The sequence below is a fragment of the Aptenodytes patagonicus genome, chromosome 3 (assembly GCF_965638725.1).
Source record: "Aptenodytes patagonicus chromosome 3, bAptPat1.pri.cur, whole genome shotgun sequence".
NCBI classification, from domain to species: Eukaryota; Metazoa; Chordata; class Aves; order Sphenisciformes; family Spheniscidae; genus Aptenodytes; species Aptenodytes patagonicus.
Window position 1 is genome coordinate 22,560,705 of NC_134951.1, and position 18,119 is coordinate 22,578,823.

At 39.6% G+C, this 18,119-nt stretch overlaps 1 protein-coding gene across 1 annotated transcript in view; it reads right to left on the reverse strand.

Annotated features, from left to right (window-relative positions):
• SNTG2 (syntrophin gamma 2) overlaps nt 1–18,119 on the reverse strand; it is a 313,450-nt gene that overhangs the window by 88,475 nt on the left and 206,856 nt on the right. Inside the window, exon 9 of the mRNA XM_076335436.1 lies at nt 3,472–3,599. Coding sequence (XP_076191551.1) covers nt 3,472–3,599 — 128 coding nt within the window. The remainder of the gene's footprint in view (nt 1–3,471; nt 3,600–18,119) is intronic.

Consider the following 18,119-nt stretch of genomic DNA (forward strand, 5'->3'; position numbering starts at 1 on the left):
ACCCAGAGGGTGGTGGTAAATAGCTTCTTTTCAAACTGGAACCTGTCACAAGTGGGGTCACCCAGGGATCGATATTGGGCCCAACACTGTTTAGTATCTTCATGAGTGATCTGGATGATTGGATCAAGTGTACCCTGATGAAGTTTGCCGATGATACCAAACTAAGTGGGGAAGTGGACACTTTTGGAAGGGACAGCCACCCTGCAGGAAGACCTGGATAGGCTGGAAGAGTGGGCTAACAAGAACCTTATGAAATCCAACAGAGACAAATGTAACATCTTGCACCTGGGAAAACATAATCCAGGAATGCAGCACAGGCTGGGATCTACCTGGCTGGAGAGCAGCTCTGTGGAAAGGGACCTGGGGGTGCTGGTGGACAACAAACTCAATATGAGTGAAGAGTGTGCTGCTGTGGCAAAGAAAGCCAACAGGATACTGGATTGCATCAACAAGGGCATCACCAGCAGAGACAAAGAAGTCATTATCCCACTCTACTCAGCGCTTGTCAGGCCACACCTGGAATACTGTGTTCAGTTTTGGTCCCCACTATGCAAAAAAGATGTGGACAGGCTGGAGAGGGTCCAGAAAAGGGCCACAAAGATGATCAAACGACTGGGAAGTCTGCCATATGACGAAAGGCTGAGAGAACTGGGTTTGTTCAGCCTTGAGAAAAGAAGGCTTAGGGGAGACCATATCACCATGTTCCAGTATTTAAAGGGTTGTTACAAAGAAGATGGAGACTCTGTTTTTTACAAGGAGTCACGTGGAAAAGACCACGGGTAATGAGTACAAGTTACTCCTGGGGAGATTCCGACTGGACACAAGAAGAAATTTTTTCACAATGAGAACAATCAGCCATTGGAATAATCTCCCCAGGGAAGTGGTGGATTCCCCAACATTGGACACTTTTAAGATTCAGCTGGACAGGGTGCTGGGCCATCTTATCTAGACCGTGCTTTTGCCAAGAAAGGTTGGACCAGATGGTCCTTGAGGTCCCTTCCAACTGGGTATTCTATTATTCAAGTAAATATTCAGAGAATGGCAAAACTAGCAAATTAGTCAGCAGCATCCGTGACACATTCATGGGAATTGTCATGGACTCATTCAAATGACTTTAGACTGATGGCTGAAATGTGAAAGGGAGCAGAGATGTGTAGATAGGGTTGAAAGGAGGATTGTTATCTAGATGATGTCACCATTTATACTTGTAATTGCTTGTAGGTTTTATTTCATGCAAAGCAGACACTTGATTTTAGAGAGCAATTACTGAAGACAAATGTACCAAATCCCCAAACAAGGGGAAATGTAAAAGGAAGGATACAAGTGGGATAACAGCAAGAATATGTACACGTATTTCAGAGGAGGAGAGAACAAGATAAAAGCAGTCTGGTGTCCCTCAGGCAAAAATAAACAGCTTTAGTAAGAACATGGGAAACACCTCATCTGCAGTTAATCTCAAGGTGGTATTCCTTTAATGTTCATATAGATATTCTTGTTGGTTTACCAAAACAAGCAGGGAGCATTTAGTAGAACTAAAGTATCATGGGTTGGTGATACGCTTTATGGAACAATTTCATCTTCCTTTAGAGTGTTTACAACAAAAAGGAAAAAATACAGTAATAAAGGAGTGCTGTGTACACTCAATATATATGGGAGCAAGATGCAGCACAAGAGAATATGTCTCTCCAAGACTGAAACTGAAAACACTAAGCTCCTTAATCCTTACAAGAAAAATATATCTGTGATGGGTTGATCCTGGGCCAGCAGCTAAGCATCCACACTGCCACTCACTCCCCAACCCCTCTCCAGAGAGAACAGGAAGAGCAAGAAAACTGGTGGGTTGAAATAAAGACAGTTTAATAAGCAAAGGGAAGAGGAAAAAAAAACCAACAAACCAACCTACAACAAAACAAGTGATGCAAAGGGAACCACTCACCATCTCCCACAAGCAGAATGATGCCCAGCCAGTCTCCAAGCAATGGCTAGCTCCCCCCAAACCCCTTCTTCTCAGTTTTTATTGCTGAATATGATGTTACATGGCATGGAATATCCCTTTGGTCAATTGGGGTCAGCTGCCCAGGTTGTGTCCCCTCCCAACTTCTTGCCCAGCCCCGGCCTACTCCTTGAGTGGGAGCAGAGCAGGAAAAAGAGAAAGCCTTGATGTTGGAAAGCACTGCTCAGCAACAACCAAAACACTGGTGTGTTATTAACATTGTTTTAGTCACAAACCAAAACACAGCACCATATAGGTTGCTATGAAGAAAATTACCTCCATCTCAGCCAGACCCAGTACAATATCAGAAGGTGTTTTACTTCAAAGAATTCTCAAAATGCACACACTGCTCTTTTGGGACTGGAATCCCTTGGGATTGCTCCATCTAATGCACAGAGTGCACAGAACAGGAGTGAAACTGCTTCAAACTATCAGGGTGATAACTGAACTCAGAGGCTTAAATGTTTTATCTTCTTCCACTTACCCTTTAAATTTAAGAATATTGATGATAAGTTGATGATGAGTTGATGTCTAAATGTGCACACAGAGATTTGCTCACTTAATTCACAGGAGAACTTCTAAGCCTTGAATGGTTGGAGGCCTGTGGTAGATTGGGAAAGGTTGGACCACATGAACTGGTCAGTTGAAGTAGGAAGGAAGAAAGTGGTGGAGGAAGTGATGAGAGACTAAAATGGAAGTAAGAGTTCAGACAAAGATTGTGGAAGAACCTGAAACTTTTCCGTACAATTTATTATTATTCACCTGTGATGCTTTAACATGAAATCTGGGAGAGGAGTTGCCAACTGATTTAGGAGACTAATTGCTCTCAATTAAAAGCAGCATAACTGTCCTACTAGAAAAAAAAAATGTTTTTCAGGTCATTTTCAGGAAACAGGTAACAAATCTGGCATAGAACAAGAAAGGTATACACATGAATTTCTGGTACCTCCTGGTAGCAGGTGACCTGTATAGTTGATGCTTCAATAGAGATTCCAATTCTCTCATTAACAAGAATTAGAAGCAATCAAATATAGGGCAACCCATAAAGAAAATGGAAAGTAACAGTGAATGAACTCCTGTTCTCATACATATGGAGAACTGTGGACTACTTGGACCACAACTACTGGTAGATTTGAGGCAGTCCTACCACACGGAATGGTTTGCATAAAAAAGCTGATGCATGCTGCGATGTGTTAAACCTTTCTCAAGCACATTATTTATTGAAGCTTTACTAAACTTCACTTTTGCTTTCATCTTTCCTGAAGTCCAGGACAATCACCTCTGACACCCTATTCCACAGCTAGTTTATGAACCATTACTTAGGTCTCTGCAATGCAAAAAGATTCTATGATCTGCATAGTTTTTAATAAGAAGACTTTCATATCTGCACTCAAAGAATTCTTATACAGCCAACACTCCGCAGCAAAATATTAGGTACAGTTAGCTAACCCAGTTACTTCCCCTTTTAGATTACAAACCTTAATTTATCTGTTCCAGCTTTGTACCTCGAGATTCGAGCCATTGACAGAGGAACTGATAAGGTGTCTAGCCAGCGCTTCTCGTATTTTGGTTCATTAGCTATGGGTGAAGAAGGTGATGATGGAGCCTGTACAGAATAAATGAGAATCAGTAAGTGCAGTTTATCAGACAATATAGTGAAAAAACATGAATATGTATCTCTGGCTCTGCTTGTCTCAGAAGCGAATAATCATAGCAATAAAACTATTCAAGAAACTCAGGATTTAGTAGAGAAATAAAAAGAAGCATTCATGTAGAAAGGAATGCTAGCTATCTTGATATTATGCTTGTGACTTAATTTCAGTATTGCCTTAACATTAAAGATTTTTTTTTTTTTAATATTTATAACTGCCAATAAAAAGGAAATTGTTGTTAGTCATAAATGTCCTGAATTTTCTCTAAATGCAACATAAAATACATTTTTGGTTTAAATTAATTTGGTCTTTTACATGTCTCGAACAATCATCGGAGAAAAAGACACAAATAATATCCTAACATAAAGATTACATTACAGAATACTGGTTTCTTATTTGTGCATTGTAACTTTTATCCATAATGTTATTTATTAGTAGATTTAAAATTCTGATTTCTATGTTATCACTATCCATATATAGACTAATGATTTTTGAAATTTCATCTTTGAAGTTTTCCTTCAAATGCTTCTACTAGAAAGGCAAGATTGTTGCTACTATCTAAGCAGTAACAGATGTTGAGATCTCAGAATAGTGAAAATATGTAATTTTACAATCCACTCATTTCATGTAACTATGGCATACAAAAGAGAATAACCTTAAATCAAATATGTGCAAATGCAATTTAGGTTAGGAGAATTAGCTTGGATATATAGCTATTGATAAAAGGCTCTACTCAAACCTAAACTAGAGCTTATATGCAGACTGTTCTGCCTGCTCATATATGTACCATCTTATGTATCATAACTAAATAGTGCATGAAGGCACCAAGAATGAAACATGATAAAAAGAAAATATTTCTGAAATTTTAAAAGTTGTCACAGAACCACTAGCACTAAAACATTCAGGAAACTGCAGAGAGATATACATCTTAGTCAATATACACTTGCAGAATATGCAGTTTGTTCCTTGTGAAATAATATCAGAGGTTTACATCATTGTATCAATGACTGAAAGTACAGAACTATGCCTGAATTGTCAAAAAAAAGATGGTAACTTGGTTTTTTTTTTGCAAATTATATTAAAACAGTGTTTACAGGCAAAAATCAATTAAATCAGAAAAAGATTAGAAAATGCTGGAAACCACTGCTCAGTGTACCAACCCAGATTTATGAGCATGATTATGAGCTTAAAAAAATGCTTATTAAATAAACAATAGAACAAGCTAGGAGTTTCTTATAGAATGCATAAAAATGATAAATTGAAAAGTTTTTATTGGTACTTTTATCTCTGCACTACGATGACAGCTGAGCATTTCATTCTTTTATAAGGATAGCAATACTATTTACAGAGAGGCAGCTGAGAGGGATTGACAGACACAGATATTTAGGTCAAAGTTAGGCATTTCTGCTGTCTCTGAACCAAAATTATTTGTCCCAGGTTGTACAGAGAACTTTCCGGTAGAGAAGGGAGTTGAAAGCTGGTTATTTTTATACGAGCTGTAAATATGCACCGAGTAGTACTTACAAAAGCAAATAAACCACAGAATGACCCAAATTTAGCCATAAAACTTACTCAAAATAAAGAGCATTCTGGGAATTGTTCTATTTCTATTTCTTTTTCTTGCTCATAAGGATTTAGGGTTAATATTTTTTCCCCTAAAGCTCTTTCTTACAGTCAGCAAGGGCTGATCTTTCTATTTACTTCTTTAAATAAATCAAAATAGTGAGTGTCACATTCTAACAGGACAACTGAGAGTTAGTGATTGAGGGACACTTTTCTAGTAAATGAAAAATTTGTAATGAAATTGCTGGAGTTGGTAACACTAAAGAATCTTTTAGACTGCAATCTCTTTGGGGGAAGGAATTTCATTTAGAGTATTTGCAATCCCTAGAACAATCCAGCTTTCACTTCACTGAGATCTCCTGGTGTTGTTGCAGTATGAATATTTCATAATCAAGTCCATAGACTAATGCTATTTCATAGAATGAGCCACAAAATGCTAAGGTGTCTCCAAAGCTTAATATAAATTTAATAATATCATAGTGAAGAAGCTGATGCATATTTTAGAATTCTGTACAAATTAAAATAATTGACAGAACCACATGCAATCTGAAGTTGAAAATTATCAACATAATCTAACATGCCTGTCTGGAAACTGAAATGTCTAAGAATAAAGCAGAAGGTGGCTTATTACAGTCAAACATAAATGCTTGAATATGATCACTGAATTTAAATCCAAGAATCAGAAAATAAAGGAACATAAAAATTCCTGAAGCACCTTCACCTATTGTTCCCATCCTCTCAAGTCTCAAAATACAGAAAACATCTAGACAATTTAAACATAAAAACCTGTCTTTTTCTTGTGAACTAGTAGCTGTACTTCTTTTAGCAGGCTGTTGAACAATATTCTGTAATATTCTAGGCAATTTAAGAGCATTTGGCAGCAAAAAATTCTTGAGTGGGTCACTCTGGCAATTTAATGTTTCCATTTGGTCCCTTACACTTCAATCAAATGCTTCAGTAGGATACCAGTGTAAAGAAAAAAGTATCTCAATGTAAGTAAAGATCAGAATTTTAGAAAATCTACATCACAGCTATTCATCAGATTCATGAATTGAAGGGGAAAAAATGGCCAAAACCACTTGGTCAAAATCTATTAACCCCAAAGTTATGATACTACAGTACAGAAATATTCCTGCCAAAATGCTAAACTGCTACAACTGATATAAACTCCTAAAGAAAATGACAATTCCAAAGTTTTGATATTTGAAAAACACACTAAGAAGAGTAATTTATTTTTTTTCCCCCAGTTCTGGACTACTTATACCTGCAGAAACCCTACTGCATGATCTGAACATTAATGACCAAGAACAGGCAAAGGATACAAAGGGGTCGAACTGGTCCAAATTTCAAATGTCTGTTTCTTACTAAGCCATATTCTACTAATGGAATGGGATCCACCCGAGAGTGCTGAGGGAGCTGGTGGAGGTGCTCGCCAAGCCGCTCTCCATCATTTATCAGCGGTCCTGGTTAACGGGGGAGGTCCCAGACGACTGGAGGCTTGCCAATGTGACGCCCATCTACAAGAAGGGCCGGAAGGAGGATCCGGGGAACTACAGGCCTGTCAGCCTGACCTTGGTGCCAGGGAAGATTATGGAGCGGTTCATCTTGAGGGCGCTCACAAGGCATGAGCAGGACAACCAGGGCATCAGGCCTAGCCAGCACGGATTCATGAAAGGCAGGTCCTGCCTGACCAACCTAATCTCCTTCTATGACCAGGTGACATGCCTAGTGGATGAGGGAAAGGCTGTGGATGTGGTCTACCTGGACTTCAGTAAGGCCTTTGACACCGTCTCCCACAGCATTCTCCTCGAGAAGCTGGCGGCTCACGGCTTAGACAGGTGGACTCTGCGCTGGGTCAAAAACTGGCTGGACGGCCGGGCCCAGAGAGTTGTGGTGAATGGAGTTACATCCAGTTGGCGGCCGGTCACGAGCGGTGTTCCCCAGGGCTCAGTTTTGGGGCCGGTCTTGTTCAATATCTTTATTGATGATCTGGATGAGGGGATCGAGTGCACCCTCAGTAAGTTTGCAGACGACACCAAGTTGGGCGGGAGTGTTGATCTGCTCGAGGGTAGGAAGGCTCTGCAGAGGGACCTGGACAGGCTGGATCGATGGGCCGAGGCCAACTGTATGAGGTTCAACAAGGCCAAGTGCTGGGTCCTGCACTTCGGCCACAACAACCCCATGCAGCGCTACAGGCTTGGGGAAGAGTGGCTGGAAAGCTGCCCAGCAGAGAAGGACCTGGGGGTGCTGGTTGACAGCCGGCTGAATATGAGCCGGCAGTGTGCCCAGGTGGCCAAGAAGGCCAATGGCATCCTGGCCTGTATCAGAAATAGTGTGGCCAGCAGGAGTAGGGAAGTGATCGTGCCCCTGTACTCGGCCCTGGTGAGGCCGCACCTCAAATACTGTGTTCAGTTTTGGGCCCCTCACTACAAGAAGGACGTTGAGGTGCTGGAGCGTGTCCAGAGAAGGGCAACGAGGCTGGTGAGGGGTCTGGAGAACAAGTCTTATGAGGAGTGGCTGAGGGACCTGGGGTTGTTTAGCCTGGAGAAAAGGAGGCTGAGGGGAGACCTCATCGCTCTCTACAACTACCTGGAAGGAGGCTGTAGCGAGGTGGGTGTCGGTCTCTTCTCCCAAGTAACTAGCAATAGGACGAGAGGAAATGGCCGTAAGTTGCGCCAGGGGAGGTTTAGATTGGATGTAAGGAAAAATTTCTTTACTGAAAGAGTGGTGAAACATTGGAACAGGCTGCCCAGGGAAGTGGTGGAGTCCCCATCCCTGGAAGTATTTAAAAGACGAGTAGATGAGGCACTTAGGGACATGGTTTAGTGGACATGGTGGTGTTGTGTTGACGGTTGGACTCGATGATCTTAGAGGTCTTTTCCAACCTCAATGATTCTATGATTCTATGATTCTATGATAACCAGTTTATGGTAGAGCTGAAAGTTGGACTGACCCCTCTTTATATTCTTAAGGACAAAAGAGGGCATACATATGGCCATACGACCATTGCATAGAAACAAAATACTATCATAGGACCAGCAGTTCATTTTGTTCAGTTTGCCCTAAATGTATTAACACTTCAATCTGAAATTGATCCTTTGATGTATCCCGTTCTAAACACATAGCTAAAAATAACAAACTGGGGAAGAAGCAAGTCTTCAGAGGTCGTCTTTGCTTCAGAAGCAAACAGAGGTCACACCTCACAAATCTTTTAGAGTTGACCAAAACTGTTAATACGAGAGAACCAATTGCTAAGGCATACTTGGGTTTCCAAAAACCTTTTGTCCCTCACAAAAATGTAACTAATTTGCTGTGAAATAAGGCAAAATCCTCACACAAATTAATAATTAGCTAAAATACAGCAAGCAAAACACAGCAGTTAAGAACCAGTTTTCACTGCGGAGGGGCACTATCAGTGGACTCCCACAGTTACATATACTGTTCAGCATATTGATTAATGATCTGCACAAGATGGTAAACACCAGACTGACCAAGTTTACTATGCACAACAAGTAACAAAGAACGATAAAAAGAAAACCAAACTACAAACAGCTGCAGAAGCTCATGATACTGAATGACTGAGAGATAAAAGGACTGCTAAAAAAATATAGTAGATAAAACATATAGGAATGCACATGATGAAAGAAAATATTAACTTTCTCCATATTGTAAAGGGATATGAACAGGCAATTAACACTCAAAAATAAGATCTTGCTGTTGTGGGAAAAGCAGAGTTGAAAGAAATGGAATGGTTTCCATGCAAATAATGATTAAGTAAACAAAGATTCATTGGACTGGAGAAGAAGCAGCTGAGGGACTTGTATGACAAAGGTATGTAAAAACATAAATAACAGAGAAAAGGATTAGGAAACAGTGGTTCACTTGCCCTTTTCATATAAGAAGCAGGGGTATTGATTAGAGGGTAAAATACAGTAGAATAAAAACAAAGAAAGAATGTATTTCTCTATATAACAAACTCTGGCTCAGGAAGCCCCTATGCCAGAAATCATTGGAGGTGCAGAAAATATACCCTATAAATAATTTTACATATTTCCTATGTTCTTGTATTCTCTTGAGGGCATCTGCTGTGGACAAGCTATTTGGCTAGATGGTCCTTTGGTCCGACCCAGTGTACTGAGCTGGCTGACCTTCAAGCCTTCTGCTACTAAACAGCTGCTGCTGCTCATGATGAAAACTCTCCACACCGTTCCTCCAAAGCACTAAAAAAATTTGGCTGTTTAGAGATCATCTCTGCAATCACAGCTTTTATCCTCTGGTTCATTTCACACCTTTGGCTTTCTGCTGAGACCGCCAACAATGTTGCCAATTAATGCCAATTTGTTTGGCCAGTGAAGAAATGGATTGAACACAAAAATCTCATTTTTGACAGAACACTAAACAAGAATCAGGTTGTAATGACACATAATCACTACCCACCTGGGACAGCTGTGTACTGTTGGCCTGGAGAAGGGTCTGGTTCTGTATCCCATTAGCAATCATTGACCTTTGAAGGACAATGTAGGCAAGTGCTTTGTTGCTTTTTTAAACAACTATATAACTCATGGGGAAACCAATAAGTCTTCTCATAAGTAGTATGAGTCCAGAAAGTCCTCCACTGAGTGATAGACCTAATCAGACGTCTCTATAATTAAGTTTCCACTAAGAACATATGAAGGAAGCCAAAAGATCACAGCTGGCTGGGATTGTCAGTTTTTCATCTTTTTGTGACATACGATTTGCAAGAGCTTGGGAAACTCAGTTATTTTACCTTACTTTTTTTCAAACTGTAATTGATTCTAAATCTCTGTAAGAAAAATATCATGTCCTCAGAAGGAAGTGTTTCTGAATCCTCCCTCGTAATTTAATTTGCAATTTCTGCTAGGGCTGCACTTTGAAAGCAGACACAGTGATATTTTAGGTTGACATATCGCTCTTCTGTTAAACATGGGCTTCAGGCAGGTTGAAGCTGGGTTAATTTACTTTTGGAGTCAGAAATACTCAGGGTCATATTACTCAGCATGCTTAAGATTGCTTTTAAATATACTTTTCATCTCATATTACAAATACTATCTGGTTTGCAGAAAAGCAAGTCTTGCAAAGTCTTCATAGTGGATGTAGATGAAGGACTATACCTGAAGTAGCAACGTGTCTATTGCAAACATTCTCATACCACAATTAAGCAAAGAGGCAACAATAATTGGTACAGTTTATTCTTGAAAGACTAAACTAATTAGCATCAATGATTTCTCCCCTTGAAACAAGCTACTTTTTTTCTTTGCTACCACGATGCCTTGCTGTTGTCACCAGCATTGAGAAATAAAGAGAGGACATTCTTACAAATACTTGAGCTTTCAACTGTAAATATAACCAGTGCAAATGATTTCACAAAAGCCTTATTTGTGTTCTGTAAGAGTTTGATTTTCTATCAAGACTCCTTAATTTCTGCAGTTATTTGCTAAATTGCGTATTTGAGGGTTTCAAAAGACTGGCATGATATATACTTGCAAACTTAACTTTCAATGAATGTATTTTAATTTATATGACTTAATAAAGTTAATTTATTGTTATTTTGGTGAAGCTTGAAAGGTAAAACAATCTAAAAGGAAATACAAGGTTAGCAAATGTGACACCCACCTACAAGATGGACCGGAAGGACGATCCGGGGAACTACAGGCCTGTCAGTCTGACCTCGGTGCCAGGGAAGGTTATGGAGCAGATCATCTTGAGTGCCATCACGTGGCATGTACAGGACAACCAGGCGATCAGGCCCAGTCAGCATGGGTTTACGAGAGGCAGGTCCTGCTTGACCAACCTGATCTCCTTCTATGACAAGGTGACCCACCTAGTGGATGAGGGAAAGGCTGTGGATGTTGTCTACCTAGACTTTAGTAAAGCCTTTGACACCGTTTCCCACAGCATTCTCCTGGAGAAACTGGCTGCTCATGGCTTGGATGGGCGTCCTCTTCGATGGGTAAAAAACTGACTGGACGGCCGGGCCCAGAGAGTTGTGGTGAATGGAGTTCAATCCAGCTGGCGGCCAGTCACAAGCAGTGTTCCCCAGGGCTCAGTATTGGGGCCAGTTCAATTTAATATCTTTATCAATGATCTGGACGAGGGGATCGAGTGCACCCTCAGTAAGTTTGCAGACGACACCAAGCTGGGTGGGAGTGTTGATCTGCTCGAGGGTAGGAAGGCTCTGCAGAGGGACCTGGACAGGCTGGATCGATGGGCCGAGGCCAACTGCATGAGGTTCAACAAGGCCAAGTGCCGGGTCCTGCACTTGGGTCACAACAACCCCATGCAGCGCTACAGGCTTGGGGAAGAGTGGCTGGAAAGCTGCCTGTCGGAAAAGGACCTGGGGGTGCTGGTCGACAGCCGGCTGAACATGAGCCGGCAGTGTGCCCAGGTGGCCAAGAAGGCCAATGGCATCCTGGCCTGTATCAGAAATAGTGTGGCCAGCAGGAGTAGGGAAGTGATTGTCCCCCTGTACTCGGCACTGGTGAGGCCGCACCTCAAATACTGTGTTCAGTTTTGGGCCCCTCACTACAAGAAGGACGTTGAGGTGCTGGAGCGTGTCCAGAGAAGGGCAACGAGGCTGGTGAGGGGTCTGGAGAACAAGTCTTCTGAGGAGCGGCTGAGGGACCTGGGGTTGTTTAGCCTGGAGAAAAGGAGGCTGAGGGGAGACCTCATCGCTCCCTACAACTACCTGAAAGGAGGTTGTAGCGAGGTGGGTGTCGGTCTCTTCTCCCAAGTAACAAGTGATAGGACGAGAGGAAATGGCCTCAAGTTGCGGCAGGGGAGGTTTAGATTGGATGTAAGGAAAAATTTCTTTACTGAAAGAGTGGTTAAACATTGGAAGAGGCTGCCCAGGGAAGTGGTTGAGTCCCCATCCCTGGAGGTATTTAAAAGACATGTAGACATGGTGCTTAGGGACATGGTTTAGCGGTGGACTTGGCAGTGTTAGGTTTATGGTTGGACTCGATGATCTTAGAGGTCTTTTCCAACCTAAATTATTGTATGAAAAAAAAATCGTGTGATATCCATTAGGAAAAAATATAACCTTTTACTGATCATTTGGAATTTATCCATTTTTTGCTTTAAAGCAAAACTGTATCATTAAATTCTTGAGCCTGTTTTGTAAACTGGTATTTCTACCAAGCACATGTATATTGAAGAGGCATGACTAATTCTAGATTACTGTTTTTGTTGGTACTGGTTCAAAAAGAGATGATTATGATGATGCTATTATTTATCGCTTGAGGTATTTTTACTATTTCTGCTTTAGTATGCATTACTGAGAATATAAAATATTTCTCTGTAAAATATGTATATAAAAGTGCTAACAACATTAATACGTTTGATATTTATATACTGAAATATTTTCCTCGTTAAAACAACTCTGAGGTTGAAATCATAGAATCACAGAATATCTCAGGTTGGAAGGGATCCATGAGGATCATCGAGTCCAACTCCCCGCTCCTCGCACAACTACCTAAAACTAATCATATGACTGAGAGCATCATCCAGATGGTCCTTGAACTCTGAAATGCTAAAAAATGGCTTGGTATAGCTTCATTTCCTTAAGCTATAACTGAAAACATTGGCCAATAAGTTTTAATGGATTTTGGTAAAAACTTCTAGATTAGTAAATACCAACCTTCCTGTATCTTTTTTGGTGCAAACTGGAGTGCATCTTGTCAAAACTCCAGTGCTAAAAATATTACAGCATACTCAAAAGAAAGCCCTCAATATAATATGCTTTTCAAAGTAGGCAGATTTGTCTTACACTTACTCTGGAGAAAGAGAATTAGAGTTAGATCATTTCTTGCAACAGCACCAGCAACCATTCAACTCAGTGAATTGGATGAGCTGTCTCTATAGTTTTGTCAGGTCTGTGACCGAAATATATGTATATATTGTATATACAAATATTATATATTTTTATATATAGGTAGGATTAGTTTTCAGTGGATCAATGAACTGATCTGATCAATGTATAGCTGAGCATTTGCTAATACTTACTCCAGGGACAGACAGGAAACAGAGGCTGTAGAGTGGTTGGAGAAGAAAACAAGACCGATCCATTTAGCAGTGAAAGAATCTTACATTAGCTTACTTTAATCGTGGAATAACACAATTAACAAGTGTTCAGCTGGGAGTAGAGACATGAGGGAAACTCTTGTGATGCCCAGCTAAAGAAACACATTATTGAGATATCTACTGTAAATAGGGGTCAATTAGAGCATTCAACTTGTCTCAGAATTCAGAGGGATTTACTGACGATATCAAAATACCTGTGCATTCCTTTGATGCAGCATCAATTCAGGAGAGGGTCTGTGTTTATTTATTTTTAATGGAATTCTTAGATGCAGGCGCACAATTCTGTGACAGCTTTAAGAAGACAGCAATTATCTGGTAAAGTATGCATCACCAAATCATTTAATAGATAAAGGCTACTACACAGGAAACAAGCACTTCCAGAGGAAGCAACAATTTGGACGAGTAATTTGATGTCTTTAAAATTCAGTGAAAGCAGCAACTTTTAATTACACAGCTCTATTTTACATTATTTTAATTGACAGACATTGTTTAATTAAATGGGAGGAAGGTGAAACAGTGTGTGAAACAAGGATGCTACCCCTCCCTTTCTATCACAGAAAAGAAACACTGTTTTAATTCTAATGCTGCATCACATGCATGCTTTTGAAATTTAATGACTCTCTTGAAGACATTTAATGCTTGTTAATTACTGGATGGTTTTGCAGACACCAAGCACCTATATGTGGGGTTAAATAGAGAGTCTGTATAGCAGTACGTGTTAGGGACTTACACTGCCCTATTCACTGCAGTTGCTAAGCATTTAAACCAATGGGATTACTATTCTACCGGTGAGGAACAAATTAAAAACATTTCAATTATATAAGTTTCTCTAGAAGTGATTTACAATGGAAATATGAATGAATATTTCATTACAGCTGTGCTGCTAGGCGCTATTACATTATTATTTTTTCAGTGAACCAATAAGGTACAAGCCTGACTCAGGTATTTTTAGAGAATACATATGGACTATTTGACAGAATCTTGCACCTTTTTCTTTAATTTGTTTCCCTTGGGCTAGTATATAATTGGTTCCTGAGTAACCTCAACAACCTTGCCTGGAACACTTTTCCAGATATATTCTTCCTTTGGGGGGTAGGGGACAGGGGCCAGAGTAGTTTATATTAAATGTCAGCACAAAAAGCAGGAAGTAATTATGACTCTTCTCAAACTATTGTAGCAGTCAGAAATCAAACCCCAACATTAAAGGTATATAAGGAAAAGAACAGAACAAAATATAACGTTGAGATTATTATGGTGTTACACTATAAATGCAAGTGTACCCAAACTTCAGCTGTTACAGAAAGCCTTTGGCAGCCTTTTACATCCCCAAATGGGGAGTGCTGTCCTTGCTTAGAAAAATTAGCTCAAGGTTAGGGAAATTCTTTGAACTCCACACGGTCTGCACATCCCTCAGGATAAATCTGAGGCTTGACTCTTGCTTGTATCACTAACTAGGAGCTCAGTAAGTGTCAATTTGTTGCAGGAACTTGTGGAATGACGCTGGATGCAACTTTGTGGAAGAACTCGTTGCCTCAATTTTACCATCATTTTTCACTATAAGCCATTTATAGAGTGTACCTGAACTGCTGGAGTTCATCTATGCTAACATCAAATCTAGAAACAGGTCATCACTACGTGCCTCTCTGTTTCCATGCTGATCATTACCAGGGGCTGGTATTTGGAACAGTAATCAAACGCTAACTGGGGCAACAGTAGATGGATCTTTCTAGTTTAAAAAAAAAAAAAGAAAAAGAAAAAGCTTGCTTTCATTTCTTCTAACACTTCAGCTTCCTCATTTAGTCTTCAATCTCATGAATGCTACCACATGTATTTCCCTCTAACCAAGGGCTTCAGATACTCCCTGCTAATACACATAAGAGATGGCTGCTCTTTCTGTTCAGCATGTTGGCAACAGATGAGAAATGGTCATAATTTCGTTTACTCATACAACAGAGCTTCAAATTTCTAACTTCTCTTTATAATCTGGCTCTGACCTGAAGTGGTCCATTTTGCACCTTTGTAGTCATAGGCAGGAGAACATCATAGAAAAAAGAGAGATGATTTTGTCCAAGAATCAAATGCAAATTTAATTCCTTCACAGCTCTCATTCTGCACTCCTGAATATCATAGGCCAAACAGAAGAGCATCATTCACAATAAATAACACCGCTCCCAAAAAATCCTTTGTCTATCTGTGCAAATGAAAGGTACTTAATGCACTCGGTGCAACCTACAGAGCAATACAACTCTGCCCAAAGCAGATTACTGGTGACTAGTCAGATGCATTGCTCCCTGCGATCCATCAAGTAAGCAAAGGGACTCAAAATATTTTAATTGCAAATGTAATTAAAAAAAAAAAAGGAAATGCATAAGGATAAAGAAAATGACCCAATTTCTATCAGAAATTATAAAAAAAAGTAATAAATTGGGCTGTATCTCCTAAGCCATTTTCTTTTTGCTGCTGCTGCAAACTAAAATGAACAAACTCATAAGAACTGTAAGAAACAATGCATTTACATGAAAGGGCTGTGTATGGGGAAAATATGTATAATTAAAAACCGAAACAAGACACCTAGTAAATGCAAGTTACTGTTTCCTACTTGGCATATTAGTTCCATTGTGATCCTGCTGCACTTTTTTCTGAAAGATAAATAACAAAGCCATAATCTTTTATCTGACCTTTCTTGGTCTTTGACTTCTTTTCCAGTGGAAACAGACTTGGATTTAGGCCAGCCCCACTTAAAAAACTGAAGCCGCCTTCTTTGACAGTGTGTGAATATCAGATTAATTTTCAGTATTTTAAGTGAATACTTTTTAAACTAGTATTAGATGTCATAAAGCAGCAAATTTTGTTCAGTGTTCATTTATTTAGCAGCTAGTAAGACTTTCTTTGTATTTTCAATGCCATATTTCCTTTCACCAGCTTTTTTTAAGGCTCTAAGTTAAAAAATATAAATTCTAAAACCATACTTGACTTAAACTTTACTGGGAAATTAAACAAGTGTTTCATTTCTGTGCAGAAGAAATGACCGACATGATCAAACAGATGTTAAATACTAGAAGAAATAAGTCTGCTGAAAGGATTAGCAGTGACAGTAAGGATCAATACAACTAAAAGATAAGACTTTTAAAGACACCTTTATTCACTTCATTAATGTCATACTTAAAGTCCCAATCAGCTCTAATCAGAATTAGAAAAACACAGCACTTCTGAACAGCTAAATCTAAATTAGACAATTTCAATACTCAATATCAAAAGCATTTCATAGAATCACAGAATAGTGTGGGTTGGAAGGGACCTTTAAAGGTCATCTAGTCCAACTCCCCTGCAATGAGCAGGGACATCTTCAACTAGATCAGGTTGCTCAGAGCCCCGTCCAACCTGACCTTGAATGTTTCCAGGGGTGGCGCATCCACCACCTCTCTGGGCAACCTGTGCCAGTGTTTCACCACCCTCAGCGTAAGAAATTGCTTCCTTATATCTAGCCTAAATCTGCCCCCCTTTAGTTTAAAGCCATTCCCCCTTGTCCTGTCGCAACAGGCCCTGCTCAAAAGTTTGCTGCCATCTTTTTGCCCCCTTTAAGTACTGATAGGCTGCAAGAAGGTCTCCCCGAAGCCTTCTCTTCTCCAGGCTGAACAACCCCAACTCTCTCAGCCTTTCTTCCTTAACAGTTCTATAGCAGTGGAGTAGGAAGGTGTTATTTAATAGGCTTTTTCCAGCTTCTACTGCTATGATTTCTGAGAGGTGTAATCAGAAACAGAAAATTTGGATTATTTTTCCCTGTAGGTGGAAAGGGGACAGTCACTTTGTATTTTATTAATTGAGAAAAAGGAGCACACTTATTTGCAGCATGTTTATCTCATTTCATAAAGGTCCTCAGCACAGCGGCAGTCCAAAATATTTAAGTGTAGCTAGCTGCGTTCATCTATTTTAAGTTTCTCTTTAGCAAATAAATGGAAGACATGGTGATGATTACTTTCATGACAGTAACCAGTGCTGTACCTCTAAGTGAGCTATTTTTTGTATTTATTACATTGATTACATTTTATGCAAGTACATTACTGTCCTGGTTTCAGCAGGGATAGAGTTAATAAATGATACACTGTGAACTGGAAGTCAATTTAAAGTTACATTGCTATCATATTCAGTGAGAAACTAATGGATTTTCAGATCAAGAGTTGGCAGAGTCTATCAGTATGACACGTAAAACCATTCTAATAGAGAAGGTATTGATCTGAAATCCTGAAACTTTTTTTCTTTAAAGTGAGCTACAGTATGATAAAAATGAAGAATAAAATAAAACTTAAGAATGATCAATAGTGTGTTTATACTGAATTGGAAGACACTACAGGAACATTAAAAAAATAAAACTATTGAAGTTTTCAGAGGTAGGGCATCAATTCAATCTCAATTCAATGCTCTGGTCACACACTCCACTAAAGTATCCATCAGAATAGCTTTTAGTCTCAATAAGAGGGTGTCCCCCCACCTTTCTTGGATCCTCTTCCCTTTTTGCCTTTACATGCTTGGGATTGAGTCATCTCATTCTCTCACTCTGGAACCAGACTACTATAGACATTAAGGATTTAGCATCCTACTGGTCCCACCAAGAATTGAGCAGCTGTAGTTTTTCTTTTTTAAAAACTGTACTTGGTGATGAAGTAGGCAGTCTTTTTTAAAGCAGAACTTTCTAATTTAAAAGCCATCAAGGAAAAAATATTTTAAAGCTATTTAGAAAATTTTAAGTGCCTGTTTAGTTTCATTTAACCAACTGAACTACACATATACTATCAAAATTAAATTAGAGTTCT